At 38.2% G+C, this 25,581-nt stretch overlaps 1 protein-coding gene across 2 annotated transcripts in view; it reads right to left on the reverse strand.

The window, feature by feature from the left end:
• Nucleotides 1-10,288: 10,288 nt before the first annotated feature.
• Nucleotides 10,289-25,581, reverse strand: part of SYNPO2 (synaptopodin 2) — a gene marked incomplete at both ends in the record, with an annotated part of 168,692 nt that continues 153,399 nt past the window's right edge. Inside the window, one exon of one of the 2 annotated variants that reach the window (XM_079696788.1) lies at nt 10,289-10,828. In XM_079696788.1, coding sequence (XP_079552914.1) covers nt 10,289-10,828 — 540 coding nt within the window. Of the gene's footprint in view, nt 10,832-25,581 lie in introns of both variants that reach the window. The other variant, XM_079696787.1, reaches the window with a different exon arrangement.

Below are 25,581 nucleotides of genomic sequence, written 5' to 3' on the forward strand. Positions count from 1 at the left end.
TATCATCATCATCACTCTTTCTACTTAGCAGAGTGCTTATCACCTAAAAAATACTTACTGGATTCTTTTTTTTTTTTTTTTTTACTTACTGTATTCTTGATGAGTGATTGGATGAATGCAGTGAAAGAGAATAATCATTCAAGTAAATTATGTCAAATAAATCTCTATTAATTGTTTTCTTGATTATTGAATAAGATTGTTGTTAATTCTGTGAAAATAGATAAGCAACAGCTAAGTCTCCAGTGCAAATCTGCACCTTGCCATGTTTAAGAAGGTTCATTTGGATTGACATATGTGATGAAATCAGAGCAGATCAGAAGAATATGTGGCAGAATTGCCTAGATTTTGTGACACTTTTCCAATTTTTTTCTGTTTTTGAAAATCCATAATAATTAAACTCTTGTGACTTTTTCATAATTTTTCACATATCATCCTGTTGAAAGATTTTCACATCATTCTTGAACTTGAACTGTTTATTTATGTGGATATAATAGACTGGCAATTTCCAGACTTCAGAGCTGCTTTAGTTAGAATGAGTTATTATTGTAGTCAACTCTGGCTTTTTCTGCTTTACTCTTTTAGAAGCACAAATATTATACATCTTCCATTACTTCCACTTCTTCTTCTTCATTTTGTGTTTCTTCACTTTGGGAGGATTTTAGGATGGAGATAATGATAGAGTGCACCATAAAACTATCCCCTCGATTGCCAGTGACATCATCTCTTGTCTGTAGAACAGGAAGGGAGGAGGGATGTTAACATGGGCCATGTCTGGAACAACATAACATTGGTTCAGGTCTATACACATCAAGTGCCTTAAGAGCTTAAAATGGAATTGGTATTACAGCAACATTCATGTTTGAAAATGGCATTGTACCAAAGGTAGGATAATATCGTCATCTTAAATTTAGCAGATATTGGGTTAGAAAAGCTCTGCAATCAATTCTTTGAAGAAGGAACACAACATTGAAAGGAAAGAGAACCTGGTGCTCATTTTGGCTTTCTAAATCCCTCCTGTGTTTCATTATATGGTGTCTAGGTCCCCTTCTCATTTTAATAGTCCATGAGTTTTGGAAACTTACCAAAGATATCCCTATTTTAGTTCTTAATCTATTAAAATAATTTCAGTATCAAAGTGTTTTTGTGGCATATTTAATTTTAAATGCTTTGAAATCAAGACTATTTATCAAAGGATAAAATCTTAGATTATGCTGCAGGAAAAGAAGACGGCACATTACCTCATCTGCCAAATGCAAAGGGAAAAAAATGATTTATTCCTGTCAACTGGAAAATAAATGTTCCAAAGATTGTAACCACATCTGTAACATATATTGATGGCTTGGAGGAAGGCTAGGTCACCCTAGTGCTCACTCAGCCATTACCATCTTCCCAGAAATTAGAGAAGTGGGGCTACTGGGGGTCACTCTTTCAGCACAATTCCCCGTTCTCTGTTCTGTTGAAAAAGTTTTAAAGAGGAGGCCAGCTGGCAGCCATGCTGTGTGTTTGGGACTGGGGTGGTGAGATGAGGAGGGTGAGATGGGAGGAGGAGGCACTGTGGCAGAGAAAGGAGTGGGCAGTAATGAGGGAGGGAAGGGACATTTAGAGGGTACTCTAGTGTTGACTGATTTATTACAAAGTGTTCAAGGAGGAAAACCGTGCTTCCTTTTCACAGGAAAGACTTGACAGCTCTCCATGTCCTTCTTTCCTTGGACCCTCCTCTCTCAAATGTATCTTCCCCACTGCTGCCAAAATGAACTTCCTACCAAGAGGACTAGGTCAGGCCAGTTCCTGTTTAACATCCTTTAATGGCTTTCCATTGTTGCCTGACAGCAGGAATAGGCAAACTATGGCCAACAGCCCAAATTTGGCCTAATGCCTTATTTATTTATTTATTTATTTATTTATTTATTTATTTATTTATTTATGGCTGCATCAGGTCTTAGTTGCAGCATGTGGGATCTTCGTTGCTGCATGTGGGATCTTTTCGTTGTGGTGCGTGTGGTGCACGGGCTGGAAGCAACACTTTGCTGACTTAAGTAGTTGGAAAAAAAATTTTTTAATACTATTTGATGACTTGTGAAAATTATGTGAAATTCCAATTACAGTCTCCATAAATAATGTTTTATTATGCCACGCTCATTCATTTTCATATTAGCTGTAGCCACTTTTGTAGAGTTGAGTCAAAGCCATATGCTTCTCTGAGCCTAAAGTACTTAGTATCTGGCCTTTTACAAAAAGAAAAAGTTTATCCTTCCCTGTGGGATAAAATCCACTGCTTTCTGACTCTCCCTTTATTATCCAGCAATAACACAGAACTGCCTGGAGCTTATTAGCTGTACCCTCTGTCTGGAATGGGCTCTTTCTTTGCTGTACTCACCTCTACCAATAGAGGTGAGTACAGTCACTCAATCTCAACTCTGCCATGAATTCTTCTAAAAGGCTTCTCTGAGGACCCTTTCACCCCACACACAGCAATCCTCCCACCCTTAAGGCTGGATTTTTTTTGTTTTGCTTTTTGCTCTTCTCTTAATCTCTGTGTACAATCCTATCAGTATTCTTGTCTCCTTACATTGTACACTCTCTTAGTACTATCAGCTCCCTGGGGACAGAGGCCACATTTTATTCACTAATACACCCCTGGCATGAAGCATTTTATTTAGCCCTGAGTAGGTAAATGATAAAGGGTTGCTGACTGATAAGTGAATGCATCCATTTCCCCATGACAGTAGTTCCTGGAGCTGCCAACAAAAGGGCTTTATGTGCCCTGGTTAAAAGTGATACATTCTAGAGGAATTACTAAATGTCCACCAATTGTGACATTCCATTCTCCTTCCTCAGGTTCTCTTCTTAAAATCTGCAGAGTCTATAGCCATAGACTATGGTGAGCCCATTTATATTAGCTTTCCACTTAGGGAAAGGATTTGAATTTGCTGTTCCTTTAAACCAATTCTGGGTATATTCACTGTACCAAGAAAAAAAGTCTAGGGCAGAACAGAAATATCATTCAGTGTTTTTAAACCTGCTCAGGCTGATAAAATTAAATGTTTCCTTTTGTCACAGAAATTAAAAATCAGGATGAGCATTACTTGCTGACCTTATAATTCTGCTGTCTTCACCAAAGTCACAATTTTCTTAGATTAAAATCAAATCTTGGGCTTCCCTGGTGGTGCGGTGGTTGAGAGTCCGCCTGCCGATGCAGGGGACATGGGTTTGTGCCCCGGTCCGGGAGGATCCCACATGCCGCGGAGCGGCTGGGCCCGTGAGCCATGGCCGCTGAGCCTGCGCGTCCGGAGCCTGCACGTCCGGAGCTTGTGCTCCGCAATGGGAGAGGCCACAACAGTGAGACCCGCGTACCACAAAAAAAAAAAAAAAAAAAAATCAAATCTTGCTATTGGTAACTTCAAATAATAATAACTTGGGAAAAATTCAAAGTTAAGTAATTAAATGCCTGAAGGGAGATCTCTTAAAGTGAATGCAATGCATGTTTTATGGAAATATTTGTGCCATAAATATCAGTGTCTTCATGGTAGTAAAATCATTTGTTTTATACTTATGGCTAAAATTCACCCCCCTTTCTTTTTTTTCATCTTGAAATGGCCCTCTTTTAATGTGCTTTGTTTTAAGAATAATTTTATAGCAGGGTAATGGTGAAATAAAAACGTGTTACAAATTATTTTGCAACTCCGTCAAGTAAAATATCTATAGAATTTTTTCATACCTCTGATTTTTTTCTATCTGATAGCACTTTAGTCCTTGAACAGCTAATTCTTATTTCTTTCTCAGTGTCTTCCTTTTTATGCAAAATGAGAAATCCAGATACTTTGCTTATTAAAACATCTTGTGGAAGTTGAATCTCTCTTGGAAACACTATAAGATTTTCAAACACCACTACTGCAGAACACTGCAGGACATGAAACCTCTGCCCTCTTTTTGGTTATTTTCTTTATCAAATTCATGCTGGACCTAGGGCTTGGCTTAGCTGAGCATTGAACTTTGGCTGTTTTATCACAAAATCAGGGTTCTTATTCCTCTTCTTAGCCCCCTAGTAAGTATCAACTTCAATACATTAAAGGCATTTTGTATTGCTGATAATCAGAGCTGTAGTTACTGTAGATAGAAACCAGAGAAGGTATCATTTGAATTTAAGGACAAAATTTAACTAGCATAAAGTTCCAAATAAAACCAAGTTATGAGTAAATAGGTAAAACCCCTCCCCATTTATTTATTTATTTATTTATTTATTTATTTATTTTAAAAATATTATTCTTCTCTGTCCTATTTACTTACTGGTCTGGCAGAAGGCTATGGTATGAATGACATGTAGAATAACAGGAAAAACTACCAACCTCTTGAAATGAGGCTAGTACTGACTGGGTCAGGGATTGGCCCCGGGGTCCTAAAAAGCTGCTGTGGACTCCTGTCATGGATTTCTATGCTGCTTAAAAAATGGTTGCTCCATCCAAGTGGGAGTAGGGGCAGTACAAACAGTGTATCTTCCCTAGTTTAAGGATGGCACTTTACTTTCCAGCGTATACACTATACCTGCAGAATACATCTATAGCTCAGTTGTCTAAATGGATAATTTTTTCTAGAAGAGGTGATGCTAACGAAAGGCTAAGCAGGATCCTCTGAATGTTCGTAGTAATGTAGACAGCATTCTTCAAGGTCAGTTTGGGCTTACATAAAATTGTGCCTGGGCTTCCCTGGTGGCACAGTGGTTGAGAATCTGCCTGCTAATGCAGGGGACACGGGTTCGAGCCCTGGTCTGGGAAGATCCCACATGCTGCGGAGCAACTAGGCCCGTGAGCCACAACTACTGAGCCTGCGTGTCTGCAACCTGTGCTCCACAACAAGAGAGGCTGCGATAGTGAGAGGCCCGCGCACCGCGATGAAGAGTGGGCCCGGCTCGCCGCAACTAGAGGAAGTCCTTGCACAGAAATGAAGACCCAACACAGCCAAAAATAAATAAATAAATTAATTAATTAATTTAAAAAAAACTGTGCCTTTGCCTACATATACCCCATTATAATTTATTTGGTAATTTAGGGCAAACCTCGCATTTATTCATATCATCATGGTGAGGCAGTCCTGCTCTACAAAGCCTTTTCAGACCCTCAAGTAATAAGCATAAATCTCAAAATCCTGAAGAGGTGGTGAAGCTTTTTCCTCTTGGCTGGAGGTGGGAATGGAGGACAGTTTATTAAGAAGAGTGACAGAGGGGCTTCCCTGGTGGCACAGTGGTTGGGAGTCCGCCTGCCAATGCAGGGGACATGGGTTTGAGCCCTGGTCTGGAAAGATCCCACATGCCACGGAGCAACTAAGCCCGTGTGCCACAACTACTGAGACTACGTGCCTAGAGCCTGTGCTCCGGAACAAGAGAAGCCACCGCAGTGAGAGGCCCACACACCACAGTGAAGAGTGGCCCCTGCTCGCCACAACTAGAGAAAGCCCGCACGCAGCCACGAAGACCCAACGCAGCCAAAAATAAATATAAATAAATACATTAAAAAAAAAAAAGAAGAGTGACAGAAAAGTCAAGGACAAAGAAGATACAATGTAGCAACTCTTTGCTACAACTTTAGAGAGGAAAAAAATATCAGAGCAAGATACACTGGTGGCATTTCCTCTTTAAGTGGATTTCATAAAGTTACTTGATTTTTGTAGGGGGGATTGCCAGACTCTTTCTAGAAATATAAACTGTCACATTTTATAATGCTGTGAATAATGAAATGTCCCTTTGTGAAAAATACTGCTTCATTAAATTTGAGAAGTCACAGATCCTGTTATTTTCCAAAACCACTGAGGAAAATACTTTGCACTAAATACTTCTGGTACTATGTGGACTAGGGAAACACTGGCTAGTCCTGAAGCATCTCTGTTGCTGTCTTCCTGGTGACTAGCCAGGGAATTGGACTCTCCTTGCCTCAGGCTGCCCGCTGGCTCCATGTGGAGATAACATAACTTATCTCTTGGCACGTTTTGAGATTTATAGTTTACTGAGTGCTAGGAATTCCTAAGAGGAAAGGGGCTTTTTCTATGGCATTAGCATCTTCAGACATGTGAACAAAAAAAGAAGAGAGTGTCACTCATCCTCTGGTTATACAAAGGGTTAAGTCGGAATCTACTGCAGTTGGCCCACCGACAGAACAGTGCACCCTGAGGGGAATACAGCATGGAAAAAACAGGATGAGGCATTCTGTGCTTTGGATAAACAGACCCCTAGGTAGTTAAGATGCACATCTCAGGAATAATTTCAGTGAGCCCAGTTTCTTGCAGAAAAGCACAAAAATCATTAATTTGAGATATCTCTTCTATATGATTAGCAATAATCTTTTACTAAGATGTTTGCTTGACTACCAGTATTTCCTAGCAAAAAAAATTCATAGATATACTGGCTCCTACCCTGCCTCTTCAGAGCAGTTTCTCAGAGCTACTGAGAGACTGTCTTCCTGGCTGTAGTCCTCAGTAAGACCCTGAATAAAACTTAAACTCACAACTCTATGTTGTGTGTTTTTCTTTAAGTTGACAGACAATATAGTGCTACTATCTCTTAAGTTATTTAAATCTTTAAAATGGTCCTCATTTTTAAAGAATATTTCCAGTGCTGGCCCTTTAAAAAATATGTTTTATCAGAATGCCAAAAACAGCCATTTTATTCATAATTAAAAAAAAAAGAATTATCAAAAAGCTGTGCTACATAATATCACTGACCAGGGAGCTCACATTCCAGCTGATGGTTTTAATCGTATGTAGGAAGATCCAAAGTCATTTTTTAAAAGCTTTACTTAAATATGCTTTATTATAATGAAACCTTCAGTTTAATCAAGGTGAGGGATCAGAAGCCCTGGAATGACAAACATGGTAGATTCCCTGAGTCCAGGGTGGTTTTAGAAATCCAATCAACACATTATCAAGTCATATTACCACTGGCTATGCTTGTGCTTAGGACTGATTTTCAATACTATGAAAGAAAGAATTAATAGAGAATAATATTAAATTAATAAAGAATAATATTCTAATATTAAAATATGGATCCAAAACCTCTTAACTTACATGTGAAATTGATCATATTTTGAGGTAAATTTTTTTTTTAAGTTTTTAAATGTTACAGCTAAAATGTTGCCAACCAGCATAAAATTCTTTTGATGTGTCTGGAAGCTGATAACAGTAGAAACTAAAATTTAAAAATATGTAGTAGATAAGGTTAAATCTTTGGAGTGAAGACTATTTCAAAACAATTTTTTATAAGGAAAAATGAAAAGGCTATTTAAGTTGATTTTCAAGTTAATTTTTATTACTAATACAATTTTGATTTTCAGTATGCATATTTCAAATACAGTCTATTGGGATAAACAAAGGTGGAAATGTTAAGCTAATAAGCAGAACAGTCTATTTTAGTAGAAGAGGTGTGGACAGTGTAGATACTTCTACTTTAAAAAGAAATCAAATGTGAAAATCTACTTTCTCTTAAAAACAAACATTTCTACAGTTCCTCTCTAATTATAATAACTGAGCCTATTTGATATATTTTTTATCCAAAGTTTCAATTGATTAATATATATATGTATATGCTTGAGCCCTAACTGTGTAGCCCTTTCCAGTGTGATGAGGCCAAAACATGAGACATATTCAGAGATAAATGGACTAGAATTGTGCAGTTATAAAACTTAAAATACAGCACAGTATTTAAATCATCTTAATAACAGACACTTCACACGCATGCAATGATATATTTAAACTCAAGATGGAAAGGAGGTGCCAAATTAGTGTACTTTTAGAGAATGCTTTTTAATCCATGGTGGAACAGAACTCTTTGTACCTATGTGACTGCTACTAGTAGAAAAATGTCTTACAACACATGTGGTATATATTTACAAAGCAACAGCTCTTCTCTAAAAAGACTATTATTTGGAATATAAGACAAACTGATTTTATTTTTGTGAGAACAGTAGTTATCTAGGTATTCTCAAAAGGAATCAGATATCAGCATGGCAACCTTAGCTCAAACACTAGCTTGAGTGTAAGCAATCTAACTTTACTCCTTTTTGAGTAAACTGGAGATAAATACCCATACATTTTGTGATGATTTGACAATGGCACTTCTGCTTTTCAGAATTATGTCTGCAAAGTATGACTTCTTGAAACGTTGACTTCTAATAAAATTATGAGACAGTCATTTCCCTTGTGAATGAAAAATGCATAACTTTCCTGCCATGTACTGTCATTTTCTTGATGTCTAGAATAAATTCAAATAGCTTAATACAATGATTGTTTTGATCTAGTGCATGCAAAGAGGGAGATGGCTGTTTTACAATAATATTTAAGTTTAAAATGTCTGCTTCTCTCTATTTTGAGTCTAGTGAAAGTTTTAGTGAATAATATAATGTACATTAACTTCTGGGATTGAAGTATCTAAAATCTAAGGAGTAAAGGAAATAACTTCTAGCATCATAAAAGAAAGCAACAAAATAGGATATGATCCTGTCACACAAAATCTTTTCTGCTAAATTCTGCATATCTTAAAACATTGACATCTAGAATAACTGGACCACTATAAGAATTTTTATGTAGGGATTCCTGAGAATTCCTGACAGATTAATCAATATACCAGACATTATTTTTTTAAGATTCCATAGGAACAATTTAGGAATCAATAATTATATCTTATAATTTGAGAGAATTAATGCTGTGTCAATTTAAGATAATTTAACAATATAACTTTAGAAAGTACTCTTCTTAATAACTGAACAAATTAGTATCTGGGTGACTCCATTACCAATAGAATTTACTGTGATTTCTTCAACTTTTTATTTCTTTGTTTCCAACATAAGGGATTACTTGTATCCTGGCAATTTTTAAAATTTTTATTCTGTGAAAGAGACCATCATAGTGATAAATTCAAGAGTCAAAAAAAGTAAAACAAAACAAAATAATCATATTTAGAAACCTAAGAAAGTTTTGAACACTCAAGATGTTTTCATTTTAAAATGTTTTCAATGCTTGTTTATGATGTAAAATACTTTGAATTTCCTTGTATTTAATACTTTGTGGGTATGGCAGTGAGGAGCAGGTGTTTGACTGATTGTCTCATAGTCATGCTAACAAGGCATGGGTCATGGAATTGTCCAAGCAACTGTTTAACTTCCTTTGAACATCCTAATGATGTCTTTCTAAAGAAGCACCACTTGTTGCATAGGCTTCTGTGGCATGCTTTCCATAACTAAATAAATGGTCATGACCTACATTTGCATAATAACAGACACATCCTCTACCACTTCCTTAAATCCACTAATAGCTTTTTTTCTTCACATCAACCCTCACTCCACGTAACACATAGCACAAAACCTGCTGCCCAACAATTCCTCTTGGACCTTTAATGATACATATAGTGACACCAGGGACCTCATCCACTCCTAAACTTAATCTGATATTTATATGATGAGCAATAAAAATGAATAATGCATCAAGGGTCATTTTACAAATGAGAGAAACTCAGAATATCAGAGCTGTTAAGGATATAAGAGATTAAATAATCTGATATTCTCATTTGACAAATGAGAACACCTGAACCCAGAATCTATTCCTGTCTCAGGCTACTGGCTTTAAGTAGATTAAAAATAAATCCTGTACCTAAATCTTTCTATTCCCCACATATTACGCCATTTACCTCAAAAATCTGTCTGAAATGTATAATTGTCTTACTCTCAAATATTTATTTCTTTCTGAGAACATCTATATTTCAATTCCAAAAACCAAATTTTAAAATATATTTCAGAGAAATGCTTAAAATAACACCAAGGAAATCCTTTTTATGTAATTATTACTCATTGGCATATCCCCATTGAAAAATTCTCCAATGTTATATTCTTGCTGTTACTGCTAATGACAGTTAGCATACCATATTTCATTAATTCCTTCCTAGACTAAGGCACATACAAGAAAATACTTAATTTCATTTTAATTCAGAGAGTTTAGTTGCCTAGAACTACTCCATATTAATGAAATAAATGGAATTAATGTTATGAATTACATATAAGTGCCATCAACACAGAAAATGAAGTTTTCTTCAAAGAAATTCTCTATGCATCTGCAGAGAAGGAAGTGATTCACACTCACATGTGCATATACATACACACACACACACACACACACATACAAACTCAGATAAATGACCTATGAGAACAAGCCAAGATCAAAAGTGAATCTAAATTTGTTGGAAAAGTGAAAACCACTGCAAAGAAACATTTTAAAAAAATGATAAGTAGCACATGATCAGTTCTTCTAACTTTCATGTTTGGCGTCTCCATCCCCTTGGGTGTGGGTTATAGTTGCAATTGGTTACTGAAACACAGTAATCAGACCTGGTCTCCATGGACATTATTTCAGAATCATTTCTGGAAGGCTGCCTATAATATGCATATGGCACCTGTGAATCATGTTGGGAGTTGGTAGGCATACGATTATTGGGTAGGAATGCAACATTATACTCTTGCCTTCCAAATGAGCCCATATTGGCCTTCTGGGTTTGAGGGACATAAGACAGTCTTTCACTCCAATCCTCAGATGACCCTGGAAGCACCTTCCTCCGAGCTGCTGAGACCACATTTGCCATAATGGATTCCTGAATGTTTCTGGGTCTGAAGGCATCATCCAGTAAACCAAAAGAAGACTTGGCTGCTGCTTCCCCAGGAGTTAGTCTCTTGTTTGCTTCCTCTAGCCCATCAGTTGGTTTGCTAGAGTAGCTATAAGCAGGCTGGTATACCCAAGGAGATGTTGTAGAGATGGTGGGTGGGACTGGTCTTCCAGGAAGAGAAAGAGAGCGTCCACTCTGCTAGAAATAATGAAAATGTTAATATATCTCATTCATGTTGGTTTATGCTGATTGACTGTTATTCCAATGTATTCTCCACACCATTACTAAGCACTATAAAAATCAAATCACCACAATGCTTAGTCCTAAAGCCAAGATAGGCTGCCTCTACCCAGTGTATTATTAGCGCTGGTCTGGGACTTGGCCCTCATTTAGGACCTCCTCCTTGCTCTCCTTTTCTGAACCCATAGCTCCAATTGCTACCATCTTTCTTAGGCATAACCACCATGGCAGGTGCCCTGTCATCACTGGGAACCATCCTTACTTCTGTCTGTACTCTTCATATTCATATCTATATCCACAGCCCACCCTCATTCTAATCCTGTTTTCCTGATACCAAATGAACTTAACATACTGATAACTCTGGAAACAGACCATGAGCTACTGGGCTTTGTACTTTTCCCAAGTGACTTTTAATATGTTATATTGATCCACTGAATATAGCAAAAACAAAGAAAAACTACTTAGATGTATTCAACGTTACTGGTCTGATGGAGTAGATCGCCTTTTTCCAGCCAAATTCTTTTTATACATTCGTGAAAATCACATCGATCTTTATTTCCTGAGTGTGGTGTATTGCCCATATCTTGAAGGAAACATTTCAGCCACGTGTTTCATTTGTGCTTTGGTTCCTTTTATGTGTATTACATTCCTTATTTCCTTAAGAGTGTGTGTCCCTGAAATATTCCCTTGTGTATGCTAAATGTTCAGTTTGTCTAATATGCAGAAATATAAATTACTGAAAGCTCTTTTATTCTCTCTTTTTACCCATTCTGTGTTTCCAGGGACCTTGAAGTCTGGTTATATACATTATATTCTCACACATTCCCATTTGCATGAGACCCTTAGACAAACTCTTAGCAAAAAGTATCAAAGGCACAGTTAACAGAAATGAGTCAACTTGGAAGTATCATAACATTGTGTTTCTTGAACAAAAAACATTGCCATGCTTAAAAATGTGTTCAGATTCTATAAATGGTTTCAACAGCTTTTCTTTCTTAATCAAGTTCTTAAATTTAAAATGAATAGCAACACCTGGATTTGGACAAAATGTCTCAGATTAAAATGTTTAGGTATTTCTGTTGTTATTCCATTAGGCACACAAAGAAGGTAGGTGGTTCAATCTTGGTTTGCATATAAAGAATAAGGGAGTCAATATAATGAATCTTGATTCTCTCTTTTCAGTCATTAAAACTTTAGTAATAATGGGGAAATTTCCTGGCAGTCCATTGGTTAGGACTCAGCACTTTCACTGAGTGGGGCCCGGGTTCGATCCCTGGTGGGGGAACTAAGATCCCTCAAGGGACGCAGCCAAAAGGAAAAAAAAAAAAACTCCAGTAATAATGGTTGACTTTTAGCAAAAACTTGTTTTCATTAATCTCCTTCTCTTAATCTAAATCCAGTAAGTCACTATTTAAGGACTTGGTTTCTATTCCACATTGTTAGTACATTGTTTTCATTCATTTATTCATTTAACAAAAATTTTATTGAATACCTAATGTTTCTAGGCACTTTCCCATGAGCTAAAGATACAAAGATGCTTCAGATAAAGTCCCTCTCCTCAGGAAGCATACAATCCAGTACAGTTTTTAGCTCTGCAATTGTGAGTTAGTCAATCAGAGGTCAATTTAGAGAAGAGACTCTTTACCTATTTTGACAGGACCAATAGCCAGTTTTGTACACTGTGAGAAGTATTAACATTCAGCATGATAAAGAGGAATTAGCTCTTCTCTCCCACAGTATGTGTCTATGTCTCCCTTTTGTCCTTATCTCTGGAAGAAAGAGAACAACATTGGTCTATAGAGTCCCTGGGACACTTTTCACATTCCAGTGATATCTGTTTTCCATCAGATATAGCACCTGCTTTAGTCTGGTCTTTAAAACAACAGAGACTTAAAGGATGGCAACAAAAAGACTCAGGTCTCCACAGAAATATAGGAGAGGCTCCTGAATATACATACAGGTAACTAACATCACTGGCTAATAACTGGAAAAATAAATAATTATCAATATATTTGGAAGTATTAATTACAATGTGAAGGTATACATCTCAGTGATAGGGCATGAAAAACACTGGATGAAAGAGAGAACTTTATTTTCTGGTCTTTGTTCTACCCACTTAGTTGGGAAATCTTCAGAAGAATGGAATCTTAACAGAAATGTAAAAGTTCAAAACACTGTTGAATGATACTCTAAAAACAAAGACATCAGGGATTGTTTTTCAGCTAAGGCAAAAAACATTAATCAGTTGAATGTGGGGAGAAAGAGTAAAACTTTGAAGTATAATGTTGAAAGAGTAAGTCATAGTTTTCTGAAGAGAAATTTAAAATAGCATTGAAGCTTTTGAGAAAAGTCTCATGTAGAATAGACATATGCCAAATATAGCAGCAGTGCAGGTCGTAAAGGAAGAGTGCAATGACCTCAATGAACAAAATGACAATTGCTCTTCTATATACTCCACAGACTGCCAAATGTGACTTCATGCTCCTTTAAATGCTAACAATAGAATAAAATTACAAATTGTCTTAGGTTAGAGACACAACTGTGGTATAAATAAATAGTTCTTTAGGTACATTTTTGTTTCTGTTCATGCCAAAACTATTTCAGGCCTCTAGTCTCTGCCTGCACCCAAACCCCTAATTCTAACGTATTTCCCCAAAGCAATTTTCACATCTTGTTCTTTGGTGCTATTTCCTTCTGTCAATCTCTGTCCCAAGGCTCATGCTGTTCTCTGCTTGGCTGGCTAAATGAAGCCATGTGATCTATCCTGAGCCAGGAATGACCAAAGGAACCTGAAAATAACAGAAGTGTTTCTTCTGTTTTGGAGTTTGGATGTCTGATGGTAGAATCCTAGCCACACATGGGTTAGATTCTGGGTTGCAGTTTCTATCTTGGGTTGTATTATTATCGAAAGAATTTAATTTTGATATGAGAGCACTTAACTGTAGCCAGTATGTTAAATTGGTTATTTTTTGTGTATTATTATGTATGATGTGTTATCAAAATGCTTATTTCTTTTTGTCTCCTACTACCCTTTAAGTTTGTTTTTTTTTTTTTTTGCGGTACGCGGGCCTCTCACTGTTGTGGCCTCTCCCGTGGCGGAGCAAAGGCTCCGGACGCGCAGGCTCAGCGGCCATGGCTCACGGGCCTAGCCGTTCTGCGGCATGTGGGATCTTCCCGGACCGGGACACGAACCTGCGTCCCCTGCATTGGCAGGCGGACTCTCAACCACTGCGCCACCAGGGAAGCCCCCTTTAAGTTTTTTTAATGAAAGAAATTTTTTCACTGCTGCTTGATGAAAACTTAGCAGGTCCTGTGACATTCTGCTTCCTTTTAGGACTAGTCCTGTCATTACCTTAAGTTACCCAAACCACTTTATTTCAACATAGAATATTCCAGCCACTGGAATAACAAACTCCAATCTCAGACTTAAATCTCTCCCTCCCAACTGCGGCCCATTTCAAGAGGATCACCTTCCTTCAGGGAAGGCACTGTGGTTGGCTTCTTCATGCTTTCTTCCTCTTCCTCTCCTAGCTTACTAACCCTGACTTCCAGCCCCCTGGGGTTAGAATGACAGGATAGAGAAAAAAAGAGCAGAAAGAAATTTTTACTTGATTTGGTAACATCATATTCTGGCTTTTCACTCTCAGAGCCAGGGAGGCCCAGAGAAGAAAACTTTCAAGGGATATTTGAAGATTCTTATTCCTATCAGATATCTTGTCTGTAGTCCTTGGTTCATGCCAATTCATCTCAATTCTAGGGGTTAACTTGTAACTCAATCTGCACCCCTTAGAAAGCTGTCTACCTACCGTTGTAGCTACTAGGGTCTGTTTGCACCCTTGGAGAGGCCCCAAGACAACCCCATCCAGCTCTTCCTTACTCCTGGCCTGCTCTGGTCCATGGGGAATGCTCACATCATTTGCCTTTGGGAGTGCAGCAGCAGATATCCTGGTTCTTTGCCAAAATAATTTTTCAGACCATCTCTCACCCTGTAGATATCCTGGGAGGGGGTCAGACTGACTGCAGCCCACCCACTCTGACCTCCCATCCATCCACATGCTGACATCTCGGATCAAGTTCCCTAAGAAGCCACTTTGAAACTCTTTTCTCACAAGGCTGGAGGTGAGAGGGTAGGGCCCCCCAACTCCACCTACTCCAAACACACACCTTGATCTGCAGCATTCCAGAATTCCTCCTCACAAAATCCTCTCTCCTTACCAGACTCTGACCCCCTTTAATAACCTGGACCTAAGGAGTTCAAGAATTGTGGAAGTGGTTTGCTAATCTGTGGACACACCAGGATACCCATGTCTACTATTTTCTTTGTAAAGTCAATGTTTTAATCTGGAATCTCACTTCAGTGTGCAGCATCTCTTATATTTGAGGGCCTTGGGGGAAACTTCCACTTTAATATTCTGTTATATAACATTATCATTTTCAGTAGAGCATATAGTTCTTTCTCTTATTTTTCTTTTTCAAATGAAATATAGGTTAAAAATAGAATGAAATGTGGTTTTTTCTACTAATTAATTTCAAGAAATTTATCTAATAACTTCAAATAGTCTTAAAAGTTGAAACCTTATACCGCACCCAGGCCTTGCCCTAGAGAAGGGGCCTCACTCATTTCCAGGGCATCTCAGGCAGTCCTTAAGCTCTAATCGTTGAGAACGTCTTCCATATATTGAACCAAACTTTGCCTCCCATAACTTTACCCCATTGATCCTGATAACATAAAGTACATCTACTTATACTCCTCTCCAGCCATTCCTTCACATATTCCAGGCTGCTTCGGCTCTCTCGGAACACCTTCACCACCTGATGCTCTTCTTCACTTTTCCAACGAAGGGGAAATAACATCTATGGTGTTCATTCCCTCAGGTTATCTGCATCCTTTTCCCCCCAGTTTGTTAGATAAAACTAATGCAGATATAATGTCTTGATCTCCTTAAGCAGATGTACTTACAGAAACACAATCACCAAAAGCAAACCCATGAAGATATCATTCAAACTGACTGAGGGGCCATGTCATCTGGCAGGTGGCATAGTTAATATTGCACGTAGAACAACAGTCTCTGTGTATTTAGACCAGTGTGCCATTTAAGTGTTGAATCCATGAGAGTACATGTCAGTCTTTAGATTGTCCAATAAAATGCATGCAGTAAAGGCTGCAAATATTCACACTGAACTCACAAATCACCAGTGTTATGTATTCCCATCAAAAGGATAAACACAAAGGAAGGATTTTCCTGCTTCTGCCTTCAGCAATAACCAACACTAGTAGATCACTTACTGTGTGCCCAGTGGCGGGTGCTAATTGCTTTGCATGGAATATTTCATGTATTCCTCATAACAACCCCATGAAGTAGGCACTTTTAAGATCCCTATTTTCCAGATGAGGACAGTGACACTTAAATAGGGTAAGTAACTTCCGCAAGGGTAGAAAGCTAAAAAGTGCTGGAGTGAGGGGAGTTGAACTCAGGCAGTCTCATATCGGGGTTCTTAATGAAATACATATGACACTGTACTTGCAATGCAATTGTTTTGAAAAAAATATCTTTTCAAAAAAAGATTTAAATCCAAGCAAACTAAATGGAATGAGATGTTAGAAATTTTGGAAAGGGTCATTGAAATCTTAAGTTTGGATTAATTGATACTGGCATCTTGCCATTTGTCACAAGCACAAGTAGGCACCAGTGAGTAGGGAATACATCACATGAGATGCACTCCCTCTCTCTGAAGATGAGACACCGGGCACCCTGCATTCAGGTCAGCTGAAAAGCTCAGAGGAGCGGGGGGCCTTTCTCCGCTTAACATGAACTATCTTTTATGTCATTTAGATGTTGACTTATCCACATAGCTTGTTAATGAAGCAGCTTAGTGAGCTTCCTTGTTAAACTGTCCAGTAACCAATTTAGCTGCCAGGAAACACTTGACATTTAAAAGAAGGAAAGGTCATCTGAGGTTTACCTAGGACAAAGAAGTGAATTCTAAAGCAATGCAAATAGCCCTAGAAGCCAAAGAAGTTTAATGTGATATACGTTTTGAAGTTCAAACTGTTTCATACCATAAACCTTATAAGCTAAAAAATTCTCTTGGCTGAAATCCTGCTTACACATACACAGTAGAGAATCTCCAGCTGACAAATGTTATTTCAACTCCTTCGACTCCTTTCTCTCTAAACACACATGATCAGTAAATATTCATCACAAACATATACTTTATCATAAGCAGATTCCAATAAAAGCCAACAGGAATAAATGGCATTTCTTTTGACTTGTAAATCACTGATTAGAAATTCTACAAAGCAGAGGTCCATGAAAGGGCACATGAATAGACGAAAGCACCAGGCATCTGCCCGTTTTCCATTTGCTCAGGTTAAAATATTTGGAGTGATTGTTGACTCCTCCCCATCTCTTACACTCCACACCTGAACTGTCAGCTTTAAAACACATCCAGCATCTGACTATTTCTTACCATCTCCATTGGTACCATCCTGGGCTAACCCACCATACTCTTTTGCCTGGATTATTGCTATAGTCTCCTAATTAGTTCCCCAGTTCACCCTTGCTCCATTAGTCTAGCCTCAATACGGCAGCCATATTGAGAATCCTGTTAAAACCTGAGTCAGATTTTGTCACTTAGTCCTCTGTTTAAAACTCTGTCATCGCTTCTCATTTCACAACAGGAAACAAAGTTCTTTCACTGACCCCCAAGGCCCTACAAAATCTGCTGGTTTCACCCCTCCTTATACCTCTGATTTCATCTCCTCCTGTGCTCTACCTCCCACTTTGCTCCAGCTACGCTGGCCTCTTTGCTATCCTTTGAACAGATCAGGTACCCTCATGCCTCAGGACCTTTATACTCACTGATCCTCTGCCTGGAACACAGTACTCCAGATATTAGGGTGATCCTACTTCATTTCCTTCAGGCCTTACTCAGATATCTTATGATCACTATTTGGCTATTCTCAATCTCTCTCTCTCTTCCCCCCATCCCCAAGATTCCCTATCCCCCTTCCCTGCTTTATTTCTCCCCTTAGGCTTATGCCTGTCTAACATAATAAATGTTTATTTAATTATTTTGTTTACCTGCTTCTCCCCACTAGAATTTAGCTCCATCTAAAGTAGGGGTTATTCCAATCCAACAATGGGCAAAAGACCTAAATAGGCATTTCTCCAAAGAAGACATACAGATGGCCAAGAAGCACATGAAAAGCTGCTCAACATCTCTAATTATCAGAGAAATTCAAATCAAAACTACAATGAGGTATCACCTCACACCAGTTAGAATGGGCATCATCAGAAAATCTACAAACAACAAATGCTGGAGAGGGTGTGGAGAAAAGGGAACCCTCTTGCACTGTTGGTAGGAATGTCAATTGATACAGCCACTATGAGAACAATATGGAAGTTCCTCAAAAAACTAAAAATAGAATTACCATATGACTCAGCAATCCCACTACAGGGCATATACCCAGAGAAACCCATAATTCTAAAAGACACATGCACCCCAGTGTTCATTGCAGCACTGTTTACAATAGCCAGGTCATGGAAGCAACCTAAATGCCCATCGACAGACGAATGGATAAAGAAGATGTGGTACATATATGCAATGGAATATTACTCAGCCATAAAAAGGAACGAAATAGGGTCATTTGTAGAGATGTGGATAAATCTAGAGACTGTCATACAGAGTGAAGTAAGTCAGAAAGAGAAAAACAAATATCGTATATTAACGCATATATGTGGAACCAAGAAAATGGTACAGATGAACAGGTTTTCAGGGCAGAAATTGAGACAGATGTAGAGAACAAATGTATGGACACCAGGGAGGAAAGCGGCGGGGGGGATGGTGGTGTGATGAATTGGGAGATTGGGATTGACCTGTATACAATGATATGTATAAAATTGATGACTAATAAGAACCTGCTGTATAAAAATATAAATAAAATTAAATTTAAAAAAATAAAGTAGGGGTTATTGTTTTATTCATTAAGACATCCCTTGACCTAGAACAGTGCCTGCCAAGTAGATGTTTAGTAAGTATTTGTGAAATGAATGAATAATAATTTCTATATCAGACTGCCATAATCAGGAAATTCAGTTATCTTCACCAAACTTTTTGGTCCTGTCCCAAGATGTAGCCCTTCTCACATGTCATTTACATGTGATGAGGGACTCACACAAATAGACCCATCCCACCACCCCCAATACATGCACACCAATATGCACACCAAGACATGTTTGGCAAAACAGATAGGATTGATCAATGTTTATGAAAAATAAAATTTTCTAAACAGGTAAAAGATTTTAACATGCTTCAAATAAATGATTTGCATTTAGGTCAGTGGAAGTGTAAGGGTTTTAAACTGCTTTGATTCCCCAAATGAGAAAAGTCTTAGAAAATGATTCATGAATCCTAAAGACAGCCCAAAATCTACTTGTAAGATTTAAAAATAAAGACCAAAGAAGAAAAAGATAATGGAAATTGGGATGGGTTAGATTTGGAGAAGAGAAAGCTGAAAGCTAATTTACCACTTATCGTGAGATTGCAAGCAGGTGTAGGAAATGGCAGTTTCTACTATCTGATCTCTTAGGGGCACTTCCAGCTCTAAAGAGTTTTCAATTACAATTTTTCTGACAATGGAAGCAGGTCAACATTGGAAGGAAGTTCTCCATAGGGATATAGAATTCCATTACCTAGAGATCTTTAAGTATAGGACAAATGCTCCCTTGATATAATTTAGATACAATTAAGTAGTCAGGGGGATAGTAGAATGTTAAGGTCATTTTTGTTCTAGTCTCTTAATAAGACAGTCTCTATCACATATTCCCTGCCTTCTCAAGTGAACCTTAAATCTTCCTGGTGGAAGAAGTGGAGTTTTGGGAAATTCTGTTGTAACTGTCTCTTATCTAAAAAATGGAAGTGTCCATTTTTTTAAACCGAAATCAGCAGTATTATTCTGCTTACCAAGAATAGTGCAGATAACCAGGACTAATAAATTGTACTATTGAATAGAAAAGTAGCCAAGTAACCATACGTTGCTTAAATAGTTCCATGAATGCAATAAACATACTTAGACATCAAAATAAGAGATAAAGCCTTGTAGCTAGAGCTTCTCATCTTGGCTTTGCCATTAACCATTTATCTTAATTCATCTTTGATTAGCTATCAGATTAAATTTTTGGTTCTAAAACAATAAACTTTAAAAAATTTTTATTTTAGATTTGAAGGCAATCCCTTTGTGAGAGAGGCTAAGAGTTATAACTGACAATAGAAGCCAGCATGTTATATTGGAAAGAATGTGAATTTGGACATCACACTGACCTGGGAGTCCTGCCTTTGCCTCTTTTTACCCATATGATTCAACCTCTCCCAGCCTTACTTTCCTTGGTTGTAAAACGGTAAGAATGCTGGCTACTGTTTCAAGATTATGGGTAGAGTAGAGATTGTGTTTATAAATCAGATGCCACGTAGCACAACAGATTATTCTTGTTATTGTGAGAAGAGTCTGTGAGGCCTTAAAAGGTGTCAGAGACCTGGCAGAACCTTTTGTTCAAGAGGCAACTGCATAGGCAGGCTCCTGCCCTAGGATAAAAATAGGAGGGAGCTGCCTTTGAAGTGGCATTAGCAATGCACGCCTCAGATACTGCTGTGCCAGCCACTGACTCCCTCCCACCAGAACGCCGGCAGCAGGGCTGGCCAGAAACATCGCCACTGACCTCATCTCTCTGCTAGCTCTGGGTGGGCCAAAGTATAGACTTCTTGATCTTTTTTAACCTTCTGTTATAGAAGAATAAAAATAACCACATTAATTTAAGGTCATGAAGACTGATGTTAGGCAGGAATCTACGCTTATACTTCTGTGGTCCCTTTCATCTTAGAAGCAATGATAACAATAACTAAAGTGTACAGAATTTTTACTATGTACTAGTCACAGTTTTAAGCATTTTGTCTATTAACTCATTTAATCCCCCCAACAATCCTATAATCCCCAATTTCTGCAAATAAGGAGCTGAGGCATAGAAATTAGGTGATTTACCTGAAGTCACACAGCTCATTTTTGTAAAGGGAAATTGAAGAATTAAGGCAATAGATAATACAATTTTATCTAAGTAATGTGTTTTAAGGCATTATATACGTTAGCGGAAAAAAATTACTACAGCAGCAATTTTTACCCTCTCATTTTCCTCTACCCTCAGAAAAGAAGTATGTCACTCTCAAAATTATAATCTCTGAAAATACCCTATTAATATAGACTGTATTATATTTAAGTAGCTGGAATTGCCATTTTAATTTTTTATAATTCTTGGGGAAAAGACTTAAGTGTATTTTTATAAAAGTCTAATTTGGTTTGAACATAAAAATAAAATCTTTTAAACACATTTCAAAATATTTTCTGAAAAGAAGTTTTCTCTCCTCAGAAGATTTAAACAGTAAAAGTTATATAGATTTCCCACTATTGAAAAGAATGAATAATAGATAGCAAAAGTTCAGCTCTCATCAATTTCTATAGAGAATTTCACAATAAATAAAGGATGCTGATCCTATATGAAATAAATGAATTTTTGACCTTGTGGGAGGTTTTTGTAGAGGAAAATTATCAGTGCCTGGCATATAGAAAGCACTTCATAAAAGAGAGTCATGTGTATTAGTATAAAATTAATACTTATACTATATCCCTAATTAGAATTATATTTATGATAAATTATAAAACCCATTTAAGGGCTTCCCTGGTGGCGCAGTGGTTGGGAGCCCGCCTGTCGATGCAGGGGACACGGGTTCGAGACCTGGTCTGGGAGGATCCCACATGCCGCGGAGCAACTGAGCCCGCAGGCCACAGCTGCTGGGGCCCTCGCGCCTGGAGCCAGTGCTCTGCAGCAGGAGGGGCCACCGCAGTGAGAGGCCCGTGCGCTGCAGCGGGGAGCGGCCCTAGCTCGCTGCAGCAGGAGGGGGCCCATGCACAGCAGCAGGGACCCAACGCAGGCAAAAATAAAATTAAATAAATAAATAAATAACATTTAAAATGGTTTAACTATGTGAATATCGCTTTAGCTGTCCATAATATTCTAAACACCTTCTTTCCTGAAACAAATCCAGACAACCATCTCCTCCTTCCCTCATTCACAAAAAGAAAAGTTACCATGAATGTGCATTTATCCCTAGAAGGAAAGTAGGGATAAGAAATATTTTTTATAGCTTATGTGCCTGCTATTTGAAGTGGAGCTAATACCCCTTAAGCAAACTCATTTCCCAACTAGAATGGCTTTCTCAGAGGAAAATTTTATCAGTTAAGGTATTAAGAACAATTCTTAAGATATGTGTGGGTGCTATAGAACAACCTTGCTCGGGCCCTCTGCATGATAACATTCTCCAAATTTCCTACTGGCAGCTTTTTAGGCAATCCTACTGTTACAATTCCTTATAACATTTTTAAAAAATGGGAAATCCAAGCTGGTTAATGGTAGTGACAGACACATCAACAACTACACAACACGTGACATTATTTCATAAAGATGCAGAGGATACAGCATGAAGAAAACGACTTACTTGATCTTTGTAACTGTTCTTCTATCCATTACATTTTTAAGCTTATTAAATAGATCCTTTGATTCATATCCTGGGCCTTGGGGAAAATGTTTAACCTACTGTTCTTGGAAAGTTTAAGATTTTTAAAAAATATTTATTTATTTATACTGTGTTAGTTTCTGTTGTACACTAAAGTGAATCAGCCATATACATACATATGTCCCCATATCCCCTCCCTTTTGAGCCTCCCTCCCATCCTCCCTATCCCACTCCTCTAGGTCATTGCAGAGCACCAAGCTGATCTCCCTGTGCTATGCTGCTACTTCCCACTAGCTATCTATTTTACATGTGGTAGTGTATATATGTTGATGCTACTCTCAACTCGCGCCAGCTTCCCCCTCCCACCTCATGTCTTCAAGTCCATTCTCTATGTCTACATCTTTATTCCTGCCAGAGAGAAAAACAAATACCGTACGCTAACGCATATATAGGAATCTAAAAAAAAAAAAATGGTACGGAAGTTTAAGATTTAGTGCCAAATCATATTTATGTTTCCTTTGTCAAAAACATGGCTCCAGAGTGATGTTTAAAATTAGGAATAAAAAAATGTAACTCTTCATCTGGGAAATCACCAACTTGTTTCCTTAAGTGCAGAGTAGATAAAAATTTTGCTTAATTGCCTTACCATATCTCTCTGGAACAAATGGTACATTTTATTTAATGATAACTTTTTTGTTTGAGGGAATTTATACAATAATTTCATATATGTCAGTTCATTTTAGAGACACAAGAATGCCATAAAGTAAGTGGGAGTTTCAAATGAATTATGGTTTTTCAAATGAAGAGATAAAAGACCACTAAGGGGGGCTTCCCTGGTGATGCAGTGGTTAAGAATCCGCCTGCCAATTGAGGGGACAAGGGTTCAGCCCTAGTCCAGGAAGATCCCACATTCCATGGAGCAACTAAGCCTGTGCGCCACAACTACTGATCCTGCACTCTAGAGCCCACGAGCCACAACTACTGAGTCTGCGCATCACAACTATTGAAGCCCACGTGCCCTAGAGCCCGTGCTCTGCAACAGGAGAAGCCACTGCAATGAGAAGCCCGCGCACCGCAACAGAGTGCCCCCCGCTCGCCGCAACTAGAGAAAGGACCCAAAACTAGCCAAAAATAAACAACTAAAAAAAAAAAAAAAAGACCACTAAGGGGGAAAATAGATTAAAGCAGAGTGTACAGTGATAGTCCTGATGGTGTGCTTTTCAAATGCAAATGGGAAATACGGAAACATCTTTTATCAGAAGCGTCCCAGGTACATTTCTTCAAAATTAGGAAGCATTGGGCTTCCCTGGTGGCACAGTGGTTGAGAATCTGCCTGCCAATTCAGGGGACACGGGTTCGAGCCCTGATCTGGGAAGATCCCACATGCCGTGGAGCAACTAAGCCCGTGAGTCACAACTACTGAGCCTACACATCTAAAGCCTGTGCTCCGCAACAAGAGAGGCCACGACAGTGAGAGGCCCGCGCACCGCGATAAAGAGTAGGCCCCCGCTTGCCACAACTAGAGAAAGCCCTCGCACAGAAACAAAGACCCAACACAGCCAAAAATAAATAAATAAATAAATTTATAAAAGATCTGAAACAGATCTTCATGAAGTGAAGGTCCATATAAGGTCAACACGACTTTGTCTTTAAAAAAAAAAAATTAGGAAGCATTTACTTTACTTGAAGATAGTAATCCCAGGTATAAATGTAATTCCATTAATGGTTCAAGGGGATGTCTCATAAGGTATTAGGATGCTTGTCTACTTATCAAACTTTCAAAATTAGAGAGCAAATTTTTTTTTTTTTTTTTTTTTTTTGCGGTACGCGGGCCTCTCACTGTTGTGGCCTCTCCCGTTGCGGAGCACAGGGTCCGGATGCGCAGGCTCAGCGGCCATGGCTCACGGGCCTAGCCGCTCCATGGCATGTGGGATCTTCCCGGACCAGGGCACGGACCTGTGTCTCCTGCATCGGCAGGCGGACTCAACCACTGTGCCACCAGGGAAGCCCTAGAGAGCAAATATTTAATTTTGCCCTTGACATTAGTTATTACAGCTTTTCCTATTGGCATAGCTTTCTTAATGCACTTATAAAATGGCAGTATGTAATTATCTAGACATAATGTTGCATATTAATACTACAGCAAATTTTTCTATGTGGGCCACTCATTTATTCAAAAGGTTTTATTCTTTATTATTTCCCTGACCACTCCTCATTCCCAAGTTCACCTTCATTTTGATATGATGCTAGGTAGCTATTGACTATCCAATTGCTAAACAATTGTTTCACTTTCAGTATTGATTCATACAAATGCATAGATGAATTAACAAAAGCCTTATGAACTAGCTAACACTTCATCAACCCTCTAAGCCACTTTGGTTGTATAGTCTTAGCCTAATATAAAAGGTAAATTCTTCTGGAGGTACTAACATGTCTAGGCCATCATAAATATACATTTGAGATTGAGAGAAGAGAAGAGATCCTTCAGTAAGATGTATGTTTGAAGTTCTTAAGCAACTATCCATTAAAGAAAAGAAAAATGCTGGGGAAGGGATGGAAAAAAAATGTCCAGAGCTTATCTATTTGTAAAAAGATTCCTTACTTATACCAGTCAAAAAGTTCCTCTCAAATCTGTTTTGATCTGTTTTGTAAATATTATGAGACACTTTCTGATAGTGGTATTCAGATTTCCCAGTTGATGGTTGTTTCCCCATTCCATTCTTGTCCTTAATCTTGCGTCTCTCAATATTGGTAAATCTAATGAGGATAAGTCCCTTTTAAAATATAATTAATAGATCAGCGATGATTGACCACCTGGACTCACACATGCTAGTGACCTAGGCTAGAGCTTTTGTGTGTTTTAGCTGGGAGGAAACTTATCTCCCAATTCCTTCATTTAAAGAGCCTGAAGGAGGTGTGGGTAGGGGGAGCAACTCTTACAGTTTCTCACTGTGGGTCAGATAGTCCCAGATGAAATCCAACTTTGATGTTACAACTAGTTGTCTAGACCAGTACATTTTTTGCAAAAAAATGAAGTCTAGATGAGACAAAATGAAGTCTGACAATGCAATGCATCCCCATGATAATTAAACATCTATGCACCATTCACAAAACAGGATTTTCACTTTGCCCGTGGTTGACAG

The sequence above is a fragment of the Hyperoodon ampullatus genome (assembly GCF_949752795.1).
Source record: "Hyperoodon ampullatus genome assembly, chromosome: 1".
NCBI classification, from domain to species: Eukaryota; Metazoa; Chordata; class Mammalia; order Artiodactyla; family Ziphiidae; genus Hyperoodon; species Hyperoodon ampullatus.